Source organism: Ailuropoda melanoleuca, chromosome 9, assembly GCF_002007445.2.
Source record: "Ailuropoda melanoleuca isolate Jingjing chromosome 9, ASM200744v2, whole genome shotgun sequence".
Taxonomy (NCBI): domain Eukaryota; kingdom Metazoa; phylum Chordata; class Mammalia; order Carnivora; family Ursidae; genus Ailuropoda; species Ailuropoda melanoleuca.
In genome coordinates, this window is record NC_048226.1 from 40316147 (window position 1) to 40338407 (window position 22261).

The window sequence follows — 22261 nt, forward strand, 5'->3', positions numbered from 1 at the left end:
AGGAAGCCTACCTGGGCAACTCCTCCCTGGTGTAAGTGTTCATCCTGAGTTTCGCAGAACACTATTTCTCCCTTCTACTAGTATACATAGGTTCTTGTTAACCTAGCTTTAGCCTCCATGGTAGGTTCTGTGAGGACAGGACAGTGGCATTGTCTATCTTGTTCAGAATATCTGCAGAGTAAAATTTGGCCTATTCAGTAAAGGTACTTGGTAAATATTTGAATGACTAGATAACCTATGTTAGGCTCTGTCTTAAGTTATTTAATTTTCAGGAATATAACTTAAGGTGTGATATGGTTAACATTTCATAAGAACATAAAAATGTTATGCTAAATTATACTTTTACTAGTGGACTACCAAAAGAAGGTATAGGCAAATTGAAAAGTGGCTCTGATAATCAGTATGGCAGGTGAAGTGCTGAAATTCTTCGATTTAGATAGGCAAGACTTTTTAAAAAATGGAAAGGATCCAATAAATATTTCTTTCTCTTAAATTCAAGAACATTAAAGGATAATAGAAAAAAATGTAACTGCTCCCACAAAATAACGAAAGAACAATTTCATTTTAAAGAGTTTTATTACACGATGTTAATATTCAGGACAATTCAGAGCACCTTATACCTCTAATCAGATTTTTGGTAACTGGTTTTAAAGTGTCACTTGAGTATTTTTCTCATACTGGCTTTCAGTCAAAAGTACTACTTAGTGATCGTTTAAGAGATGTTAATTTGATTAAACAGTTTATCCTTAATAACCTGAGACATCAATCCATGGATAGCTTCTATGGTAGTTTTACAGCTGGAAAGAAAAAACACATCACATAATGTTATAAGAACTGAAAACTGTTTTGAACATGTAAGTTCCCTCCCCCCATTCCCGACTCCTTGTACCCCCAATAATGATTTTCTGTTCTATTGATACTTTACAAACCATAATTTACAGTTTACTCTTATGATTTTTAGCCTTCTGCATGTCTTTTAACCATTTCATTAGAGTTGACCCTTGAAGAACGTGGGAATTAGGGGTACCAAATCTTCCACACAGTTAAAAATTCACATATAACTTTTGACTCCCCCAAAACTTAACTACTAATAGCCTAGTGTTAATGGGAAGCTTAATAATAACATAAACTGTTAACACATATTTGTATATTACATGTATTATATACTGTATTCATACAACAAAGCTAGAGAAAAGTGTTAAGAAAATCTATATTTACATTACTGTACTGTATTTATAGGAAAAAAAACCTATGTATAAGTGGATCCATGCAGTTCAAACCCACTTTGTTCAAGAGTCAACTATACTCATTAGAACCCTCACAAGAGAAGAGTATAAAATTTGATATAAATTCATACGAGTTTTTGTTACTTATCAACAGGTTTGAGAAAAATTCTATTTTGGAAGGTAACTGAAATTATATATTATTCATCATTATAGACTAATTCTGATATTACATTAAAATCTTATTCCTTATTGTTTATTACTTAGAATTATTAAAAAAGAGATTTTAAAGAGTCCTATGGTTTTTTCCGAAATAATCACAAACATCCTTCAAACAATTAAAGGTCAAAGTCAGTGGGTGAAGGACTTAGATTTTAGAACTGATAAAAAATAGAAAGCAAAAAACAATAAAACCTCCCAATATTTAGAAGATATACAGTTCTTATAAAGTTACCCAAGAAAGGAAAATTCTCTACTTGTGTACTACTACTTTTGTCCTCCCTACTTTTCTTCTTACATAATTGGAGATATTACCATTGTGGAATTTTTGCTTGCTAAGGAACTGAATTGTAAATGTAGATAAAATTATAAATCACAAACAATATAAAGATAGATGAGCAAAAACATACACTGAATACAGGTACCAAAAATAAGACCTAATACTGAAGAAAGGCTACTAGCTCTATACCTTCTAAAAAGTCATGGAAAAGAATAAGATAATTTAACCCAAGATGGCTTCTGCTCCTAACACACTTTTCCTTCCCTTCTTCTCCCTTTTCTTTTCTATTGACCAGTCTGGTTTTTCTTAAGATGGATACCAAGGTATCAGTTTATATAGATGTCAATATAGTTTTCCCTTACTCTGTGCCCCAAATTATCACATTTAAGTTCAAACTTTTGTGAAAGTCCATGCTATTTAGGTAATCTTCCCAATCGTCTATGCATTTGAAGCGCCACCTGATTATTTCATAAGTTATCAGAGAACACATTCCAAGTTTGTTCTTAATAAATTCTTGGTAGTGAAATTTGGGATACTAAATTACTGTATTAAGGATAATTTCAAAAAAATAAGAGAGATGGAATCATTTCTCTGATATTCAGGGGTTTAGAACTTCATAAAAATGTGAAATTTGAAGAATTTAAGAAATCTCAACATAATCCCTCAAAAGATGATTACGTTAGAATAGATTTGGATGTCCTTTTGCAGGATTTTTTTTTTTTTTAAAGATCCAGTGATGGATTAGTTTTCTTTAGTACACTTTCTAGCTAGATCTAGAAAAGATGACTGGGTGTTTTTCATTACATTACGTAGATCTTTAAGCCTTTAATGTTTTAGCTAAAATTTGCATTTGACAATTCTTAAGGTCCCAAGAAATTAACATTCAGGTAACATTCTAAGTTGTAAATAAGTTGAAACATAAGGAATATGAATCCTATTATAATGTGCAAATTTTGAACCAAAAAGAACTAGTTAGGGGCAGAAATAGATTTGTTCTTACCTGTCTCTTGTAGCTTTGGCAAGTTTGTCTTCTGACTTTCTGTCATGTGTTTCTAAACCCAACATGAAACTCCCTCGTCCCAGCTGGGCTTCTGACTGTTCTAATTTTTCAGACAAATCAAAGACCTGACCAGTGGTATAGTCTGCATTCTGTAGGGAAAATAGTATTATGTCAGTGTGTGTGTGCATATATATATTTTAATGTAAATTTTTTCTATTTAGAACATTTCATTTACAAAGAATTCCACCATGAAATATAAGTTTGATAGTCGCTGATCAAAAGAAATAAAATTTACTTGTAAAACTGACTCCAAAGTTCAAGCAGCTCAAGTGTAGAGTTTTCCCCCCTTTAGAATTTCAAGATTAAATTTGGAATTCTTTTTGAGTCATTAAATCTAATATTTGTTATTATGAGAGGCTATGAAGTACACAGGCCTGAGTCTCAGGTTTGGCCCTGCTGCAGATTAGCTGGGAGGCCGTGGGAAAACTCCTTTACCTTTCTGTGCCTTTAAGACGTCTTCTGAAAATGGAGGAGAGGACAGTGATAATTTCTATATTAAGGCTATTGTGAAGACTAAGTTAAGTAATGTATACAGAGTAAAGCATATAAAGCTCTTAGGACTGTCCATGGCAGCTGGTAAAGGCTTAAATTTTGTTAGCTAATTTTGTTATCTGTTCTTGTTGAAATTTCAGCATTTAATAGTTAACAATTTTTAAAAAATAACATTTGTCTTAGGTTTTCTGATTATAAAGTTAATAGTTATTACAGACAATCTGGAAAATGTAGAGCAAGCAAGCAAAATAAAGAGGAAAAGAAACACCTATAATCCACCTAGCTATGACCACGGTTATATTTTAGAGTATTGCTATATGCTTGCACAAAAACCTAACATTTGTTAAGCTGGAATACTACATATACCATTTTGTCCCTTGATATTTCTTTCTTTTTAAAAAGAAAACTAACAGTTACCTATGTGTATTTAAGCATTAAACCTTAAGCATTTTTATGGGTTATCTTTTAAAAAATGTTATAATCTAAAATACAAAACAACTTTTCATTAAGATGAGTTATGAAATATATGTTCCATTTCTTTCCCTTATCTTCAAAAGAAGAGAGTGACAATTAAATAAACGACTTGGCAACAAGTACATTACTCTACTTACTCAATCTGTAAGACAGTGTACAAGACCTACAGTTCAACCACCAAACATTAAAAATTATTTGCTGTCATCATACTCACTACAGAGGGCCCTTTACAATGTTACCAGCTCTTCCAATGATTTTATAAATTGATGATATTTTTTAAAGATGCAATTATATTCACTTTGTCTGGATCTAAACAGTTTAGGACACCAGACATTTCCCCCTCTATAGATTTGAAGAAAACTTAAGGTTTGTAGACCACATTTGGAAGATTTAGCTCAAGCCATAAAAATGTAGGATGGCAGGAACAGTTATACTATTAAAATGAAATAAAATGACATCAATTACATTTTAAAAACACAGAGAATGAATAGGGAATTAATTTCTTAAATCAGAAAATAACTTTTTCCTGGTAGCTTTTAGGTTATATGCTTTAGCTGGAGAAAGAGATGGATTGAACATACATTTATATAACTTTTCTTTTCATTTTTAAGACTTCTTTGGTTTATTTGAGAGAAAGAGAGAATGACAGGGGGGAGGCACAGAGAGAGAGAAGGAGAAGCAGATTCCCTGCTGAGCAGGAAGCCCAACGAGGGGCTTGATCCCAGGACCCCGGGATCATGACTTGAGCCGAAGGCACATACTTAACCAACTGAGCCACTCAGGAGCCCTATAAATTTTTTCTTAAAATGCTACAATGTACCATATATACAACCACAAAAAACAAGAAAATATAATTTAATCTCTTCTTGATTATTAATGTCTTCAATATATGCAGTGCTGGAATATAGGGATAGCCAAAGGCTGAGTAGGTAGAGTTGTTTGCCTTTACACAAAGGTTCAGACTGCTCTGGTCTTAGTGTTTTCTCCCTCTGCCATCATATGTCACTTCTGGTTCTCATTAGTACACTTGCCTCTAAGGAAACAACTCATACAAAGCATTTAGCAGCATATGGCACAACGGAAGCACTTAATAAATGTTTGCTATAATGATCACTTTCCTTCCTTCTAATTTGCTACTTCTGATGGTTGAGGTTACAAAATAAGAACAGAAGGACTGTCAGAACTCTATTTAAAATCATAGAAAGGGTTGCCCGGGTGGCTCAGTCAGTTAAGTGTCCGACTTTTGGTTTCAGCTTGGGTCAGGATATCAGGGTCGTGGGATTGAGCCCTCTGTTGGGCTCCATGCTCAGCAGGGAGTCTGCTTGGGATTGTTTCTCTCCCTCTGCCCCTGCTCAGGCTCTCTCTCCTCTAAATAAAATCTTAAAAAGAAATAAAATCATAGAAGATATGCTCAAGTGAGGCTTTTTCCTATGAACAAACAAATGAATCAAACAAAAAATAATAACTTACTGAGGCTTTATTATATGCTAGGCACTTTGTTAACTGATTTCTATAAAAAATTTCATTTAATTCTCATCGTACTTAATGATGTAGTAACTGTTACCACTGAACCCAGAATAACTTTCTGAAGGCCACACACAGCTAAAGTGCCAGAGTTGTTTCTGGACTGAGTTTCTCTTATACCAAATTTTGTGGTTCTAATCATTATGCTATTCTGTACTATGTGAGATGGCAGACTTAAAAAAAAAAAAAAAAAAAGAAAAAAAAGCAACTGTTCCTGACTAAGCTCTAGATAGAAGCTTGTAAAATAAACATCCTTCTAAGTATGTTAGGTTTTAATGATATATTGGAAAAAATTCAGTGATTTATTTTATCTTATTTTTTGCTGCCCAGCATCTCCTACTTTAAGTTAATGATACTCTGATTTCCTTCTGGGGACAACCCTTCCTGATTCTTAGTCCATGTGCACCTGAAAGTTTTTTCTACCCCAGCCCAGCAGTGAAGTACTGCCCTGGCACAGCCGTGGTTCATTCCCTTGGCCCAGAGCAGGTTTAAAGATGGGCATGTGACCTAAACAAAGCTCAGACACAGGTTTTGTCTGGAGTTATGCGTGAGTATGTGTATCTTGATCTTCTCTTTTGAATGTGAAAATGAGAGGCTGGGAGGCCTGAAGTTAATGCTGCCATCTTGTTTTCTTTTCCTCCCCCCCCACCCCCTGCTTTAAAAAAAAAAGAATTATTTATTTATTTTAGAGAGACCATGAGCAGGAGGGGCAGAGGGAGAGAGAGACAGAATCCCAAGCTGACTCTGCTCTGAGCACAGAGCCTGACATGGGGTTCAATTTCATGACCCTGAGATCAGGGCCTGAGCCAAAACCAAGAGTCGGATACTTAAATCGCAGACGCAACCCAGTCACTCCTGCCATCTTGTTTTTAATGAAGCCCAAAACTGAAGCCAACTGATATGAAATCAAAGCTGAGACAGAAAGACCAAGACCTCATAATACTGTTTTAATGCAAGCTTGCTATGCCTGAAGTAAGCCCTACTGGGCTTTGGAGGTTAAAGGATTCTCTTTTTTGTTTAGGCCATTTTGGTTGGGTCTCCTGTCACTTGTAACTGGGGCCTACCTGAGACACCTGATACAACAAAAAACACTATTTGTATTTTTTTCTCTGTAAGTCTCTTCAAGGCAGGGGCAGATTTCACCCTCATCTGGCCACTTACATTTGTCACTTGGACTTAGTCTCAAGGGTACATGACACAGATGTTGGCTTAGCCTAGTATCCCATCCAGCTCTGGTCATGTGCAGAATCTGAGCCTAGCCCTGATGTCTTGGCAAAGTCAAGTATAGCCTTTCCATGAAAAAGAGTTTCAGATATTAAACAATTTATGTAGCTTAGATAAAATTCAAACGTATCCCTTGGAAAGATAGTACTTACAGTAAGCAAACTAGAGGAACTCAGCGTATTCACCCAGTATTTATTCCACAAAAGCTCAAGCAATTTCCGATCCAATGAGGATTTGAAATATGAGACTTCTAAGGCATAATATCTATGAAACGAAAGGACAAATTTGGTAAGTAAAAAAAAAAAAAAAATCATCTGTATCATATAAAGGTTATGGCTAAATTTAAGTGAATTACATTCTATATCCAAATAGTTACATTTTAGTTTTTAGTCCTATAGAACAACAATAGGTAACCATGTTTTCCTTATGCTTCAGAGGTGTGGTTTCAAATCTTCTGTTAACTAAACTTTCTTGTGTTATATTTCTTCCCACTGTAGAGCCCAGAAATTCCCCAAACTTATCAACAATCAGTCAGAACTTCTGAATGACATGTGTTTATGCATGTTATCAAGTTTATAAATTCTAGCCAATAGAACGTAAACTTAATGAACTGCCTCTCTACAGTCAATGATACTTTTTGATAGGCTTTTAAAAATACTGAAAATGACATGTGGATTTCCCATTTCTCCCTTTCTAATCCCCTAATTAGGACCTATTGCTTTTTTGGAAAACAAACCTTAAAGTAGAATTCTTAGAGTACCTAAAAAAAAATAATGCTTCCAAAGGTGCCTAATTTATAATCAGTGAGTGCAAGAAATATTTGGTTAAATGTATGAAAAACATGTATTTTTAAAGTAATAAATATTTAAATATCTCACTAGGTATTGTACATTAGTAGATGCAAAGAAACGCAAGGGAGTTTTTTACCTTAAGGAGCTTATTACTATTTATAGGGGAGATGTGGTATGAATCCACAAAAAATTAAATATAATGATATATACTGAATAACAGTAAGTGATGCTATAGTGCATATAATAAAATTAATCACTTACCTATTAAATGTTAGAGATAATGAGTACTCACAGTGTAGACAGAATTGCCTGAGAAGCCCCAGGGAGAAGGCAGGACTGAGAAGTAACCCTTACATGAGTCTATGGTGTGCATATGTTGACAGCAAGGAGGGCATTAGGCAGGGAGCACTGACTCATAAACAGGAAAGTCATGAAAGGAATAGTAAGTAAATCACTTTGTCTGGATAGTTAAGCAAAAGCAGAATAATTATGTGATGGAAACCTAGAAAGCTTTGTTGGGGTCTACTTGGTAGAATATATTACATAAAAGTTATGAAATTTAAACTTCATGGGTGGGGGGACGGGTTATTTAGGTGATGGGGATTAAGGAGTGCACAAGGTGTTGTATGGAAATACTGAATCACTGTATTATACGCCTGGAACTAATATTACACTGTGTTAACTAACTGGAACGTAATAAAAACCTAAAAAAATAAATTTAAACTTTATCTTCTAGGTAGTAGGAGACTCATGGAAAATGTTTGGGCAGAGCAATGATAGGGCCAAAGAGGTGTTTTAAGAAAACTAGCTTGTGATAGATGTGTTTCAGAGAAACCATAGGTAGAGAGACCACAAAGGATATTATTGCAGGGCAACAGATGTGAAGAAAGGCTCAGATGCAGGTTAGTGGTGCAAAAGATTAAGACGTGTGGAAACAATAAGAAATACTTGTTGATTCAATTCAGGAGTGAGTGAAGAATAAAAAAGAATAAGAATTTAAGGACATCAGAATTAAGTGAGGATCTTTTCAAGATTAAGATACCTATGCAGATCTGAAGATGGACAGGACACGGCTAATGAAATGTGGAAGTGGAACAGCGTATTTTTTGAGCACCTATTATGTCCTGGGTGCTTTACATATATTCTCATTTAGTCTTTCCTATAACTATACATAGAAAGCATTTATTACTTCCAGTCTATAGACAAAGAAACGTTTAGGGAGAAAATACTCAAAGCCACATAGCTAGTAAGTGGAAGAGAAAGGATATGAAAAGTTGTATCTATTATCACAAACCTCACAGTTTTATTTTTACATGCAGACCGTAGACATTTAAGAGAGTATTTAAGAAGTGAGTTCCCAGGAGTAAGGGAGTTAAGTATAGGGAGGGGACGAGGGGCTCAAGTAGGAAGGTCAGCTTTAGAAAGGAGGGGGTTGTATCTCTGATACTGGAGGAAAAAAGAGATGACAGGGTGAATAGAGCAATAGATATTTGGATTTAAAAAGGATGGAAAATAAGGAAATTCAAACGAGGTTCTAGAACAGAGTTTATGTTTGAAAATTTATGGATCACCTTAATGTAATTACTGTTTTAATTCCATAGGTTGATGCAATGAAATTTTTTGTCTAATATGTAGTGATTAGCTGCAAATCTCAGTAGCAGAGTTGACAACAAGAAGAACATTCAAAATTACTTGTGGAGCTAAATCCTCATCTTCTGTACGGGAAGTCAATAATAGATACTGCCTAGAACTGAAAATCAAGAAGTAGCACTATCAGCATGTTGATTGAAGATATGGGTAAATACTTATAGGAATAACTATAATAGTTTAAGTGACTGCCTCTGGGGGATGGGAAAGGGAATGGTACAAAATTGTTGCTTTTCATAATAAGTTTCATAGAACTATTTTACTCTTTAAATCATGTTCCTGCATAACACTGACAACATACAAGCTAACTTAAAAAAACAAAACACTTTGTGTCCTGTTTTCACTAAGGTTCTTCAAAGTTATAAATATTTAATATCTAAATTATATTCTACGTTTTAAACAGACTGTGGGTATGCAATATGATGTGCGATTTAAGGTAGGAGAGAAAAAAGACCAACATAAACTGCACATAATACCTCATCACCAAATAATTTAGGAATGGATCTATAAGCAGCCTGCCCCAAACCCCTGCTCTTCCAACCTGGCACTATTCATTAAAGATTTTAAAACAAAAATAAATTAAGCCCCTTATTTGCCCTATGAAAGAGTTTGTTCTCTCTTATTTAGGAAATGATCCTAAGAGAACATCTTTGAATATCCAAGCAATTCTAGGTTCAAAATTCTAGGCTCTAGCAATGCAGATAGCTAGAAAGTGGCATTCTTCTCTGATGGGCTCGTATTTCAGTAAAACAGGAAATGTAGGTTTTTTGGGATACAGAAAGCATAGACTGCCTCAGTCTTGTTTCAAAAGCTGCTGTTGGTAGTGAAAAAAGTAGTGTAGGTATTAAAGGTATAAGCTTTTTCTACTGCTATAACTCAATATAAATGAAAAAAAATTGACTATTACTCTGAGAAAGTATCACAGCAAAGATGTTTCCATGCTTAAGAGCAATTCTCTCAAACTGGTATGGTTTAAATTTTTTTCTTTTTAAAAATTTTTTTTCCAATATGGCAAACTGTGAGATTTACTTCCAAGTCTCCAACTGAAAAATAAAAAAATTTTTTTTCCCCCCAGAAGTATGTCAGGGATGACTGATATATTTTAAAACTCAATTTTAGAAATTCTAGAATTTTCTAAGAATTTCTGAACAGAAAAATAAGAGCAGTAGTAGCACATGGGTAGTCAAAGTATTCCTAGAAGTCTGGATAGGAGGTATGGAGAAATGGGGACCCTAGATAATCATTTAGGTAACTTTTTTTGGAGGGGGGGATGCCCATCCTTCTATGTGCCACGTCTGATTTAAATGTTAGCATACAGCAGTGAATTAAGTCTATTGTCATCAAGTTCACATTCTAATGGGGTCAATAACTAGGAAGCGAAAACATATCAGATAGTAGTAAGTGCTAAGAAGAAAAATAAAGCAGGGAAACTGAAACACAGTGACTGACTGGAAGGTGTTATTTTACCCAGGGTGACTGGTGAACATTCTATTTAGGTGACCCTTAAACAGATACTCCATGATTGAAGTAGTTAGTAAGCCACGTGGAAATCAGGAACAATTTTTCACAGCAGAGGCAACAGCAAATGCAAAAGCTCCCAGGCAGATAGCTGCCTGGCACATCTGACAACCATAAGGAGGCCACTATGGCTGGGCTGGAGAGAGCAAAGGTTTAGTGATAGATGAGCTCAGAGGTAGTAAGGGCCAGATCACGAAGGGCTGTGTAGTCCATTGTAAGGATTATGGATATTATTTTTGGTGATACAGGAAATCATTCTGGAGAAGGAGGAATATGATCTGACTTACATTTAAACAGAACCAATTTGGATGACAAAAGACCTTTAAAGGGGTGAACAGAAGAAGCTGGAAGGCTAATTAGAAGGCTAGTACTTTGGTTCAGGCTCCAGAATGTGGTGGGTGGGTCAATGTGATGTGGCAAGATATATTCAGAGGGAGAAAACGGTTTTCATTGGTTTCTTTAATACTTTTAAAACTTGAGACATAATTCATATACCTTAACATTCACTATTTTAAAGAAGTATATAATTGATTGGTTTTAGTATCGCTGCTTCATTTTGAAGTGAAAATGTTTAGGATAAAGTTTTACTAAATGGGACTTGAGGGATGCCTGGGTGGCTCAGTCGGTTAAACGGCTGCCTTCAGCTCAGGTCATGATCTTGGGGTCCTGGGACAGAGCCCTGTGTTGGGCTCCCTGCTTGGTGGGGGGATCTGCTTCTCCCTCTGCTTTAGTCCCCCCCACCCCGCCTGTGTGCTCTCATTCATAAATGAATGAATGAATGAATGAATGAATGAATAAATGGAACTTGGGTACTTTGAGAGCTTGCAGACATGCTAGTGTCAAGCTGGCCCTGAATACAACTTCTTCCAATTATTAATTTCATTAATGCGCCAAGTATCTTGTACGTTGACATATTTATAGTTGTGTGAAAGGCAAATAACAGGTTGAACAATTATTAATAAAAAATTCAAACATTATCCTAAATTTTATATTCTTACTACAATTTTATTTTTTATTTTTTTTAATTTTTTTTTTTTAAGATTTTTTATTTATTTATCTGACAGAGATAGAGACAGCCAGCGAGAGAGGGAACACATGCAGGGGGAGTGGGAGAGGAAGAAGCAGGCTCAGAGCAGAGGAGCCTGATGTGGGGCTCGATCCCACAACACCGGGATCACGCCCTGAGCCGAAGGCAGACGCTTAACCGCTGTGCCACCCAGGCGCCCCCTTACTACAATTTTAAAAGGGCTTATGACATGCATTTCATCTGAACCTTTATTCTCATCTGTAAAATTAGGGGCTTGGATAAAGTTTCTTATGATGACTGTGGTATTTTATATTTTAAAATTACTTACTGTTTGCAATGTACACCAAAGTCTTCTATTTTATTAAGTGGGATAGTCTGGTACTCAGAAGGTCCTTCATCAGGGGGTTTGTAGCCCTCAACAAAAATGAAGAAAACAGAAGATTAAAACACACACACAAAACACACACACACAGAAAAAGCATACTTTCTATGCAGCTTTCCATTTATAGAAACATTAATTCTGGGGATCCACATATTGAACTTAAACATTCCAGTAAAAAAAGGTATATTGCTTATACTCTCCCTCAGCCCCGTTTGATGGCTGATGGTTGGATTTGGTTTTTAGATTCATTTTTCTTGTCCTTAGGGGATGTACACATATGCTAATACCTATTCCAGATTGTGGGGAAGGAAACAGATTTATTTAGCTTGTTGTCTAGTACCTGTCAGAATACAAGGGGCACACAGATACTAACAAATGAAAACTGCTTTCTTAGCAATATATAGCACAAATGTGTTGTCTTTTCCTAAAGACAATTTGTGTTGGTTGACTGCAATTTTGTAAATATTATCAAATTGTTTTAGGACAAAACAAGATATTAACCATAACATGAGTTTAAAAATAAATCATTTAAAAATTATAAGGACTTCGAATTTTAAAAATTACCTTTGGGTAGGTCCTGAAGGCTCCAAGATTCACTTTCCCTGCAGATATTGTTCTTGTTGGGTCAATCTACAAGAAAGATATATTTAATATCTGCTGGTTACAAAACTGTTATATACTTCCATTTATTTAAATGTTAAACTTAGAAATATATATGTATATATAACACTACGAATGCATGCACACACACACTGATTAACCAAGTAATTGGAAAATAAATAACGAAACCAAGTAACATAAAAGTTGAACAAAATGGGTAAGTATAGTATTCTCACAGTTAACTTAGAAATTAGATCTAGTTATTCTACTATTTAAGAATGCTATTTGAAGATGTGCTCATTTCTTTTTCAAAAGTTTTCTTTTACTAGATGAACAATTTCTACCTTTCTCGTAGTAACCCAGATTGCATCTAAAACATTCTGAGCATAGCAAGAGCTGCTCTAGCAATTTCTGACTTACTTAATTCAGTCAACATTACTGAATGTCTACTATGTGCAGGAAACTGAGACATAGGTGCTGTGATCACTCTCATCTTACAGAGTGGGGAAAGAGTTGCAGAGAGGTTAAGTAACTTGTTCAAAGCCCCAGCTTCAAAGAGGTGGAATTCAGATTCAATCCTAGGCATAAAGACACCAGATTGTTCTAGTTTTTATTTCTCTGTATACTTGCTTTAATAAATTTTCATGAAGAACTTAAGACTGGTTGCAAAAATACTTACTACTACTGCTACGAATGGTTCCTGGAACTGCTGATTGAGCATCTGAGTACTAACATCAATCCCAGAAAGCCAGCAGCCATAGCCAGGATGGCTGTGATACCAGCCAATTGCATTTTCAAGGCGGCCAACCTAATGAAGAGGGCAAAGAAGACTGAGGATTCTGTTTAATCTTAGAGACACTTGTCATTTGTCTGCTTACATAGCATTATGGTAAAATGAAAGCATGCAGAATAGTGAATAGCATATGCTGCTTTCAGGTGAAAAAAAGATTATTTTGAATAGGTAATACCCAAAGCAGAATACCTGAAACTTTAGGCATAATATTAACAAGATACAAGTACAGTAAGGTTATTCAGTATGCTTCCTACCTTGTTCCCCTCAACTATCCAGGTTCTCAGCCCAGATGTTAACCACTATAACTGTTGCTTATATACCTATCTTGCAGATATATTCTTTGCATATAGATTAAGAGAAACACACACAATGGCATAACACATATAGTGCTCTATACTCCGCTTTTTCAACTCAACACAATATTGTAGGGTTTGTTCCAAGTAAATAAAATATATAGATAACTACTTCTTAATTTTTATTTTTCTTAAAGGCTGGCTTGCAGTTCACTGTATGGATATACCATAATCTATTTAGTCAGTTTTATACTCAGGAACATTTAGGTTGTTTCCAAATTTTAGGATTTTAACATACATCTGATACTGAGAGTGAGAATTTAAAAAAATTTTTTTATTGAGATATAATGGATGTGTAATTGTATTAGTTCAGGTGTAAACCATAATGATTATGTATATGTATATATTGCAAAATGATTACCACAAGAAATGTAGTTAACATCCATCACCCAACATTAGGTACAACTTTTTTTCTTATGATGAAAACTTTTAAGATTTACTCTCTTGAGTATGAGAATTTATTAAAAAAAAAATCCATGCTAACCTTTTACACATTTTACATAGAAATTGAAAATAAAATATAAACTTTATGTAAAGAGGACAGTTCTAAGTTTAGAAACTCCAGAGTCACCATGAGACCCTTAACTTAGAGTTACTGAACTTTAAGGAACAACATTTTTACCTGTTTAGCGTTTTCTATATATGCAGCCATATACTCATATGCAGCAGCCTGAGCATTTACTCGGGTCTCAGTGCCCTCTACAGGCAAAGCAAAACTGTCCATAATGATCATGGTTTCACCATCCACCTTTCCCAGCATTAAGCCCATCACTTCCAAGTTGCCTCCTGATCTGGCATGCATCACCATTTTCAGTAGAGCCAATGCTGAGATTTTGCAGTACTTGAAGTAATGGTGACTACAAAACAAAAGCACAGTATAATTAACATATAAAACACAATTTCAAAGACAGTTTTTATAAAGATAACAAATAAGTACTGAAGGAATTTATAGTGATGGGAAGGGGAGAAAGAGTGTAGAATGTGGAAAAGAAAAAGGAAGTATAGTTCTTGCAGGGTTTGGAAATGATAAACATGTCAGGATCCTGCAAAGTATTTCCTTTTAGAGGAAGGGAAAAGTATGAAATATTTTTTTTAAATATGCTATTCAGTAGAAAGAAATTACAAGACCAGTTCAATAGGCTTTTTCTCCACTAATTTTGGAATCACCAAAGCTCTGATTCCAACTCTAGTTGGATGGTTGTGCCTCAAGATTCTCTAGCCTAACTTTCTCGCCTAAGGGTTCCAAATGTGGGCTCTGACACCCATGTGCTTAGGTTTAAGTCTTTGCCCTGTCATGCTAGCTGTAGCCTAGAGACAACCACTTCATGTCTGTGCCTTAGTTTCCTCATCTGTAAATAGGAATATTTCACAGATTCGTTGTTAGGAGGAAATAAAGTAAGTGAAATTATATAAAATGCTTAGTTTACTGCCTGACACATACTAAAACTTTTTAAGTGCTAGCTGTTATTAGCCTTAACCTATCTTTTATAGTACTCTCAAAGAATAGTGTGTTGTTTCCTTCTGTGCTATCAGCCTCAAAATTGAAAATGTAGCTCTAATATCTTTAGTTCTGCTTTGATCACTGTTTCAGTTTGTCATATGTAGATGTGACTAAACTACTCTTGAATAAAATTATTTTCCATCTCACTGATGCATCCCAAGACAGCTAGGATGAATATAATTAGAGCCACAATCTAATCTTAATGACATTACCAATAGGTAGGTCTTAATTCCTTTTTACAGATGAAAAATGAAGATACATAAACTTCCTAAGGTCAACTAACTAGTGACAGTTGTGAGGTTTGAATGCCAGTCTTTTATTCACTTAAGAGTTGGATGCCTCAGTATGATCAGGAAATAAGTTACTTATATTTACTTGTTTTCTTATTTGCAAAAAAGGAATGAAAATAGAGTACTGGGTTGTCATGCAGATCAAGTAACATATGGAAATTCCTAGTTCAGTGCTCAGCCCATATTCAGTACTTGATAATCAACATGATGAATCTGAATACTTACAGAGCTTGCCTTGTAAAAACAAAAAAATGGAAGAATGGTTTTATGTTGACCACTGCGGTCTTTTCTACCTCTCCATTTGCTTATGCTCTTTTTACTTTCTCCCTAACACAATCTGCTTTCAGGAAAGGGTAAATGCTGTGGGTAAAGAGCCTTTGACTTGTCTTTATTCCCAGAGCCACAGGGCTTTTGCTAAGTAGCAAAGAGCTTTAAACTCTATTGGTAAAATTTCTAGCTCATGAGAACTGGTGGAGTAACGTTTTGGGAGACTGGGTGGAGCCTCGATGTTTCTGAAACAGTTATCAGCAATCAACAATCGGTTATAGATCTCTAAAAGATGGCTCATAGTTATTTTAGAGACCCCTGGGCTGACTTAGTTTTTGAAGACAGGTGCAGTCTCCAGTCAGAGATAAGCTGAAGGTCCTAGCAAGGTGTAAATCGACACAAGGCTTAAGACAGGGTGTGTGGCATATATATGACAACACAGATATTGAGAAATGATAATCACTTGTCCTTTTCCTCTTACATCCTCTGGAGGCAAACTGGTTAAAGAGACAGAAAGGGGAGTCGAAACAAGCCCCAGGAGAGGGGCTTTGCCTCTACTTGCGGAGACAAAAGAACCAAAATTTCTCGGGCGCATAGTCTCCCTGCCCATGAAAACAAACGCTCCACCCTCTGCAAACTCCCATTCCCCCTGGGTGTCCTAACTCCCGCCGCCCCTTCCCTCCCCTGTGTCTCGCCAGGGACCTCCTCACTCCTTAGTCCAGGGCTTCGCCGCCAGTATTTCTTGCTGCTGTTTCTTGTCGTATTTGTAGATTTCATCGATACTCTGGGCTTCCTGCATGTTGTTGGCCAATTCCCAGGTTTTCTGAGCCATACCACTCCCGGACGCCGCCATCGCCGAGGAATCGGAGAAGTTGTCGCGTCCACAACCAAGATGCAACTTTACCTCGCTAGGTTCCCGGGTGTGGGCTTCGGACCCTTCCCACCACAGGTGCAAACTCGTACTAGTCTCTCGAGGCAGCCATGACACCTAGAACCGGAGATGAAGTCGGTACAGACCATTCGGGGATGGCGGGAGCGCTTCCGGGATGCCACGATATAAACAGCGGTTACATAATAGAGACAGAGGAATCTTCTTGTGGCTGAAATGAGAACATGTTACCGTAGAAAATTATGTGTGTGAATCAAGACAAACACAATGATTGGGTATGAGAATGGTATAGCCTTCCGCACCGGAAGAAGGGCATGTTAACGTTGTGCCAGAAACTGGAACCGGTCCTCTTTGTTCGTACTGCGCAGGCTCAGCCTCCGCCATATTAAAAATGGGTAGATCCTTAGGCTGTGATGGGGAAAAAACGTGGTTTTTTTGTGGATGTAGGTACCTTAAATAAAATGTTTGTTGAAAGCCTAAAAAATAGGGATGTCTGTGATAAACTTGAGATATACGTAGTTCAGGATGCTGGTTGAGACCAAGATAAACATGGTATCCTCGTTTACTTCCAGATGAGTCACTGCACATGGTGTAAAATTCTGTGGCCTCTTGGTGGTTTGGCGCTAAATGCTTCTCTAGAGGAAAGTTATTTGACATTCCAAGGAATCTGTGGAAACTCGTGGGAGGCTACGATCGTGTCTTTTGTCGTGTTTGTAAAAATTAACATCTATATGAGCTATTAGTGTTCTGAAATGACCAGTACCAAATTCTTAAAATTAGTTTTCGGTTTAGTCTTCAGCATACCTCTGTGAAACCTCTTCCTGTCCCCGAGGCCGAATTAATCTCAGCAACTTGTTTTCTACCAACAGTTAGTGCAATGTTTAATTATTTCGCTTATTCGCTTGTTTTAGGTGTCTTTCCTTCCCCTCCATCCCCCAACTCCACACTAGATTCTAACCACCAAAGCCTAGGAACCAGTTCTGTGTTCCTTGTTTTATCCCTAACACCTAACGTAGATGTTCAATAATTTTTGAGGGGGGGCCGGTGGGGGATAGAATAGTATCACAGCTCACCTCTCCAGCTTCATCTTTTTTTTTTTTTAATTTTATTTTATTATATTGTGTTAATCACCATACAGTACATCCCCAGATTCCGATGTAAAGTTTGATGCTTCATTAGTTGCGTATAACACCCAGTGCACCATGCAATACGTGCCCTCCCTACTACCCATCACCAGGCTATCCCCTTCCCCCACCCCCTCCCCTCTGAAGTCCTCAGTTTGCCTCTCACAGTCCATAGTCTCTCATGTTTCATTCCCCCCTCTGATTACCCCCCTTTTCTTTATCCCTTTCTTCCCCTACCGATCCTCCTAGTTCTTATGTTCCATAGATGAGAGAAATCATATGATAATTGTCTTTCTCTGCTTGACTTATTTCACTTAGCATTATCTCCTCCAGTGCCGTCCATGTTGCAGCAAATGTTGAGAATTCGTTCTTTCTGATAGCTGAGTAATATTCCATTGTATATATGGACCACAGCTTCTTAATCCAGTCATCTGTTGAAGGGCATCTCGGCTCCTTCCATGATTTGGCTATTGTGGACAATGCAGCTATGAACATTGGGGTTCCAGCTTCATCTTTAACCACCCTGAAATTTTGGATATGTGGTCAGCATTGCCTAAAATATTCTCCCCTGGTGGTTGTGTTGTTTTGTTTTTGCCTGGGAGCTCAAATTAATCTTTAAAAACGCAGCTCAGTGATCTCTACCATGAAATCTTTCTTGACTTCCTCTGCTCTCCAGTAATGATTCCTTTCAGGTGTCTCTAAATGTCTGTTAGGTGCTTCTATAACTGTTACATAGCATTGTAATACTGTATTTGTTTTCTTGGAATTTTTTCTTTTCACTGTAAGCTTTAGAGTTCAGGACAACTGCTCTGAGTTGTGTCCTCTATTCCTAGTATGGTGTGTGGCAAATAGTTAAAATAAAAACATTAGAATTATCGAATCCACACCCCTGCCTGCAGTTTTGACATTAACTTCCATTTGAAGAAAATTTGTTTTTAAAACCCTCTTACAAAGTAATTAGGATAAATGATTTTCTTTTCTACTGGTGGCACACGGCCGCTCAGTATTGGAGTGAAACGAGTATGTTGAAATTACTAATAAGAACCCAGGACAAAACGTTGACCAGACTCCTAGAAGAGGAGAAATACGCAGGAGAGGTATGCCAACACTTTTTTTCTGTCACTCCTACCCTTTTTTCTTTCCACGCCGGCTGGGGCTTGGAAGGTTTGGAGGGGCTAAAATCGATTTAGCTTGGAACGAATTTCCCATGGCTTAACAGCTCCCACTAAGACCAGCTGGTTGAGTACCCCGCCTACGTGTAGGCGAGCCTGCTTTGCGGCCTCCGGGACGACAGGAGGCGCACCGACCACCCGACCTACCCCCGCGGTCGTAGTGGGGGCGGGGCCGCGTTCGGCCGTTGGGTAAGGGCGGGCAGAGGGCTCGGCTTAAGAGGCGGAGCCGCGGCTGGTAAGCTTGTGACAGTGTTCCCTTGCTGGGCGGCCGTCGCCCCTTCTTCGGCCCGCGACGAGCTTCTCTAGGGCGCTCTGCGTCTTCCCCAGCGCAAGCCCGTTCTCTTGAGTAAGCGTTAGTCAATCACTGGTGGGAAGCGGGCCTGGCGGGGTGTGGTCGGGGGGAAGGTGGTGTCTCAGGATTGGGTTCGCGGCCCCGGGGCGGGGGCAGGGGCTCCCTGGGGGTGGAGGTCTCTCGGCGGCCACGCTGGCCGCGGAGCCGGACTTAACGGCGTTTGAGGGAGCGAGGGTTCTCTGTCGGGTGAGGTCTCGAGGACGCCAGACTAGGGGCGGTGCCCGAGTTACAGGGTTGAGGTCGGGGTCTCGGGTCTTCAGGGCTGGGGGCGGTATCCGAGGTACAGGATCCTGGTCTGGGTCTCACAGCAGTTCGGCTGGGGGCGGTGCCTGGTTCCCGGGGACGCGGGCTCCAGGGGTCTCGCTGCTGCATGGTGGCTCGGGGGCGGTGCCCCGCTTACGCGGTCTGGATTCTGGGGCCCCGGCAGCCACCGCCGCCTTGGGTGCTGTGGAGACCCGGTTGCCTGACGACGCGTTGACGCTTCCTAACGGGGCCGCCACCCGCAGCTCCCGCGTGCCTTCCCTACCCAACAGCCGGCTCTCAGTTGCTGGGCTAAGCCTCCTGGAGCGCTTTTCCTTTACTCGGTGCTGGTTAAAAGTTAACATTTATTGAGTGCGCTCGGCGCGGTTCTCTGCACTTTGCTTTGCAAGTGAAATTTAATCACCACAGCCGTGTGAAGTTGGTGTTGTCAATACCTTGTTTTCCTTGAGCTCGAATCTCTCCTAATTGCCTTCGTTTTAGGATTATCTGGGATTGGGATCCAATTTTCAGTTAAGTGTTAGTTAGCAGTGGTACCCATTTCTTGAGAGAAGTTGGCTCTCAGATTATTGGATTCAAAAGTTTACGTTAATTTCTGGGAAGCAAACCAACACTTAGTTTCCAAACACCTCGGAAAATGCCAAGAACCTAATAGCAATCAATATAGGTTCGTAAAAAGCCATATATCCACAGAGAGGTTCTATTTTATATGAAAGAGTGGCATGTCATGTTGACAAGCAAGAAGGAATCCCACTGAAACCAGTGAGAACTTGCTTTCTGCTTATTCTCACTAGAAGGACACGTACCCCGGTGGTTGAATGGTTGCTGAAAATCCTCCCCAGCGATGAAATTTTAGGTCTCCTGCGTACAGATGACCTTCCGAAAGGGAGCAGGTGGTTTTAAATAGGATAAATCGAAACAGGATGGTTTCAGCGCATTTTTACTCAAACGAAGTTCTCAGATAAATGTGATTGATTACAAACTTTGAGCAGATTTCAGATTATTCTTTTAACATCATTATGACTCGCGTTCCCACTGCTATACTGAATGGGAGGCAAAGGTGTTTGAGCAAATGTTTTGGCAATTTTGCATAAGCCAAAGGCCATCTAATTTATGCTACCTTTGTTCATCGCCATTAATGATGTAAGTTGCTAAAGGACTTAATTGTGCTTTTATATATTCACTCTGTCTGTATCCTAACCCTCAACCTTCCTCTCTCCCCCCAGTTACTTGTTAGCAACATTTAGAGGGGATTTGTCAGAATTTGGGTGTGCCCATGGAAGCAAATTGATCATGTGGATGTCACTGCCAGGACAAAAAGATTAAGTACTTTTCATTTGGTGGAAAGATCTTTGGATGGATGGGAAATGAGAAACCTTGTTCTGGTTCACCTCCTCCCTTCTCTTTCTTCTAAGACTCTTCGTAGGCTCCTTCCTGCATCCTAGGGACATATGCTATCTCGTTCTCTGCTATTCGTCCTCAGCCCTGTTCTCCCACTCTAGGGTTTCTTTTTCAAAGCACTTTTCTCCTAAAGCTGTAATGGTCATTTTAAAAGCCTACTGAACCTTCCCCCCCACTCTGGTCCTGGACTCTTTTCTGAATTCCAGACATATACAGATTGTTTTCTTCAGTTTCATCATACTGGATCCTTTATGGGTATTTCACGTCAGTCTCTAACGCCAGGTCTGGTCAGATGTAGCCATGTGACATGGGGCATTATCTTGTCTAAATCGGAGGGCAGCGTCCATATCTTACACTTTCTATCCCCCTAGCATCTGAATAATGCCCTCCTGAGAGAGGCGAGTATTTTCTGTTCCTTATGCTTCCATAGTGGGGAGGAAATTTACACTTCACTTGAGAGGGGAAAGGATGGGAACATTTTCTCCTCTCTTTGTGATTGAAGAAATGGGGAGAAGGAATTGGGCATACTCAGTTCTTTCTGGATCCTCCTTTTTTTTTTTTTTTTTTAAAGATTTACCAAGGCTTAGCACTGAGTGTATGTTTTGGTATGCTTGTATTTCTATCTATATGATAAACATAAAGGGCCTAAGTTTAAGATTCAGACATGTTGACTTTTTTATTTTAAGATTTTTTTTATTTATTTGAGAGACAGCAGAATGAGACAGGGAGCATGAGAGGGCATGGGCAGAGGGAGAGGGATAAACAGACTCTCCACCGAGCAGGGAGCCCAACACACAGGGCTCCATCCCAGGACCCTGGGATCATAACGTGACCCAAAGGCAGATGCTTAACTGATTGAGCCAGCCAGGCACCCCTAGACATGTTGATTCGGATTATGATTAACCAAGTATCAATTACTGATGATTGAAATTGCCAGTGTACTTTGGAGGCTTTCTTTACAAAGGTGATTGCTGATGTATACCAGCACTATGAAAATATGAGTTAATAAAACAGCTATAATTTGTTGATTTCTCAGTGTCAGGGGTGCCGTACATTTTATATGTACCATTTAGTTTTTTCTTCATAACAGCTCTGGAATAGATATTTCTGTTTACAGATGAGGAAAGTAAGAGGGAGGTTAAGGAACGTAATGAGCTTGATCATATAGTGTCAATTCGTGATGGAATTGGGTTTCAAATCCAGATCTTTCAGTTAAATTATTTTCTTAAAAACTGTTTATCATCTACATACTATGTACATAGCTACTGAGGGAAAAATAGTGACTTAGTAATATCTTAAAAGCAGTTTTGAGTGATTTTTACATTGTAGGGTGAAGGAAAATAAAAAATCCCCTTTAAGTTTCTTTCAGCTGATTTTTCTTGTAATTTAATCTTCAGATT

General features: G+C 38.1%; 2 protein-coding genes across 10 annotated transcripts in view; one reads left to right on the forward strand and one right to left on the reverse strand.

Moving 5' to 3' along the window:
- Positions 1-557: 557 nt before the first annotated feature.
- COPS5 (COP9 signalosome subunit 5) lies at positions 558-16855 on the reverse strand. Of its 3 annotated transcripts, none has more exons than XM_011221211.3 (8): positions 16570-16855; positions 14230-14464; positions 13141-13269; positions 12426-12491; positions 11808-11893; positions 6649-6760; positions 2723-2871; positions 558-797 (listed from the first exon to the last, which is right to left on the reverse strand). In XM_011221211.3, the coding sequence occupies exons 1-8, from the start codon at positions 16683-16685 to the stop codon at positions 713-715; spliced, it is 978 nt and encodes a 325-aa protein (XP_011219513.1). In that variant the 5' UTR covers positions 16686-16855; the 3' UTR covers positions 558-712. The 3 variants fall into 3 exon arrangements, with proteins under 3 accessions (XP_011219513.1, XP_002916425.1, XP_011219514.1); XM_002916379.4 differs by having other exon boundaries at positions 16376-16848; XM_011221212.3 differs by lacking the exon at positions 16570-16855 and adding an exon at positions 16368-16506.
- A 2176-nt stretch (positions 16856-19031) lies between these two features.
- CSPP1 (centrosome and spindle pole associated protein 1) overlaps positions 19032-22261 on the forward strand; it is a 159437-nt gene continuing 156207 nt past the window's right edge. For 3 of the 7 annotated variants that reach the window (XM_019796556.2, XM_011221214.3, XM_011221215.3), the window contains exon 1: positions 19034-19196. The gene's annotated coding sequence lies outside the window, so the exon portion shown is untranslated. Of the gene's footprint in view, positions 19197-19297; positions 19389-22261 lie in introns of those variants that run through there. The other 4 variants (XM_034668149.1, XM_034668148.1, XR_002142123.2 and 1 more) reach the window with 3 other exon arrangements.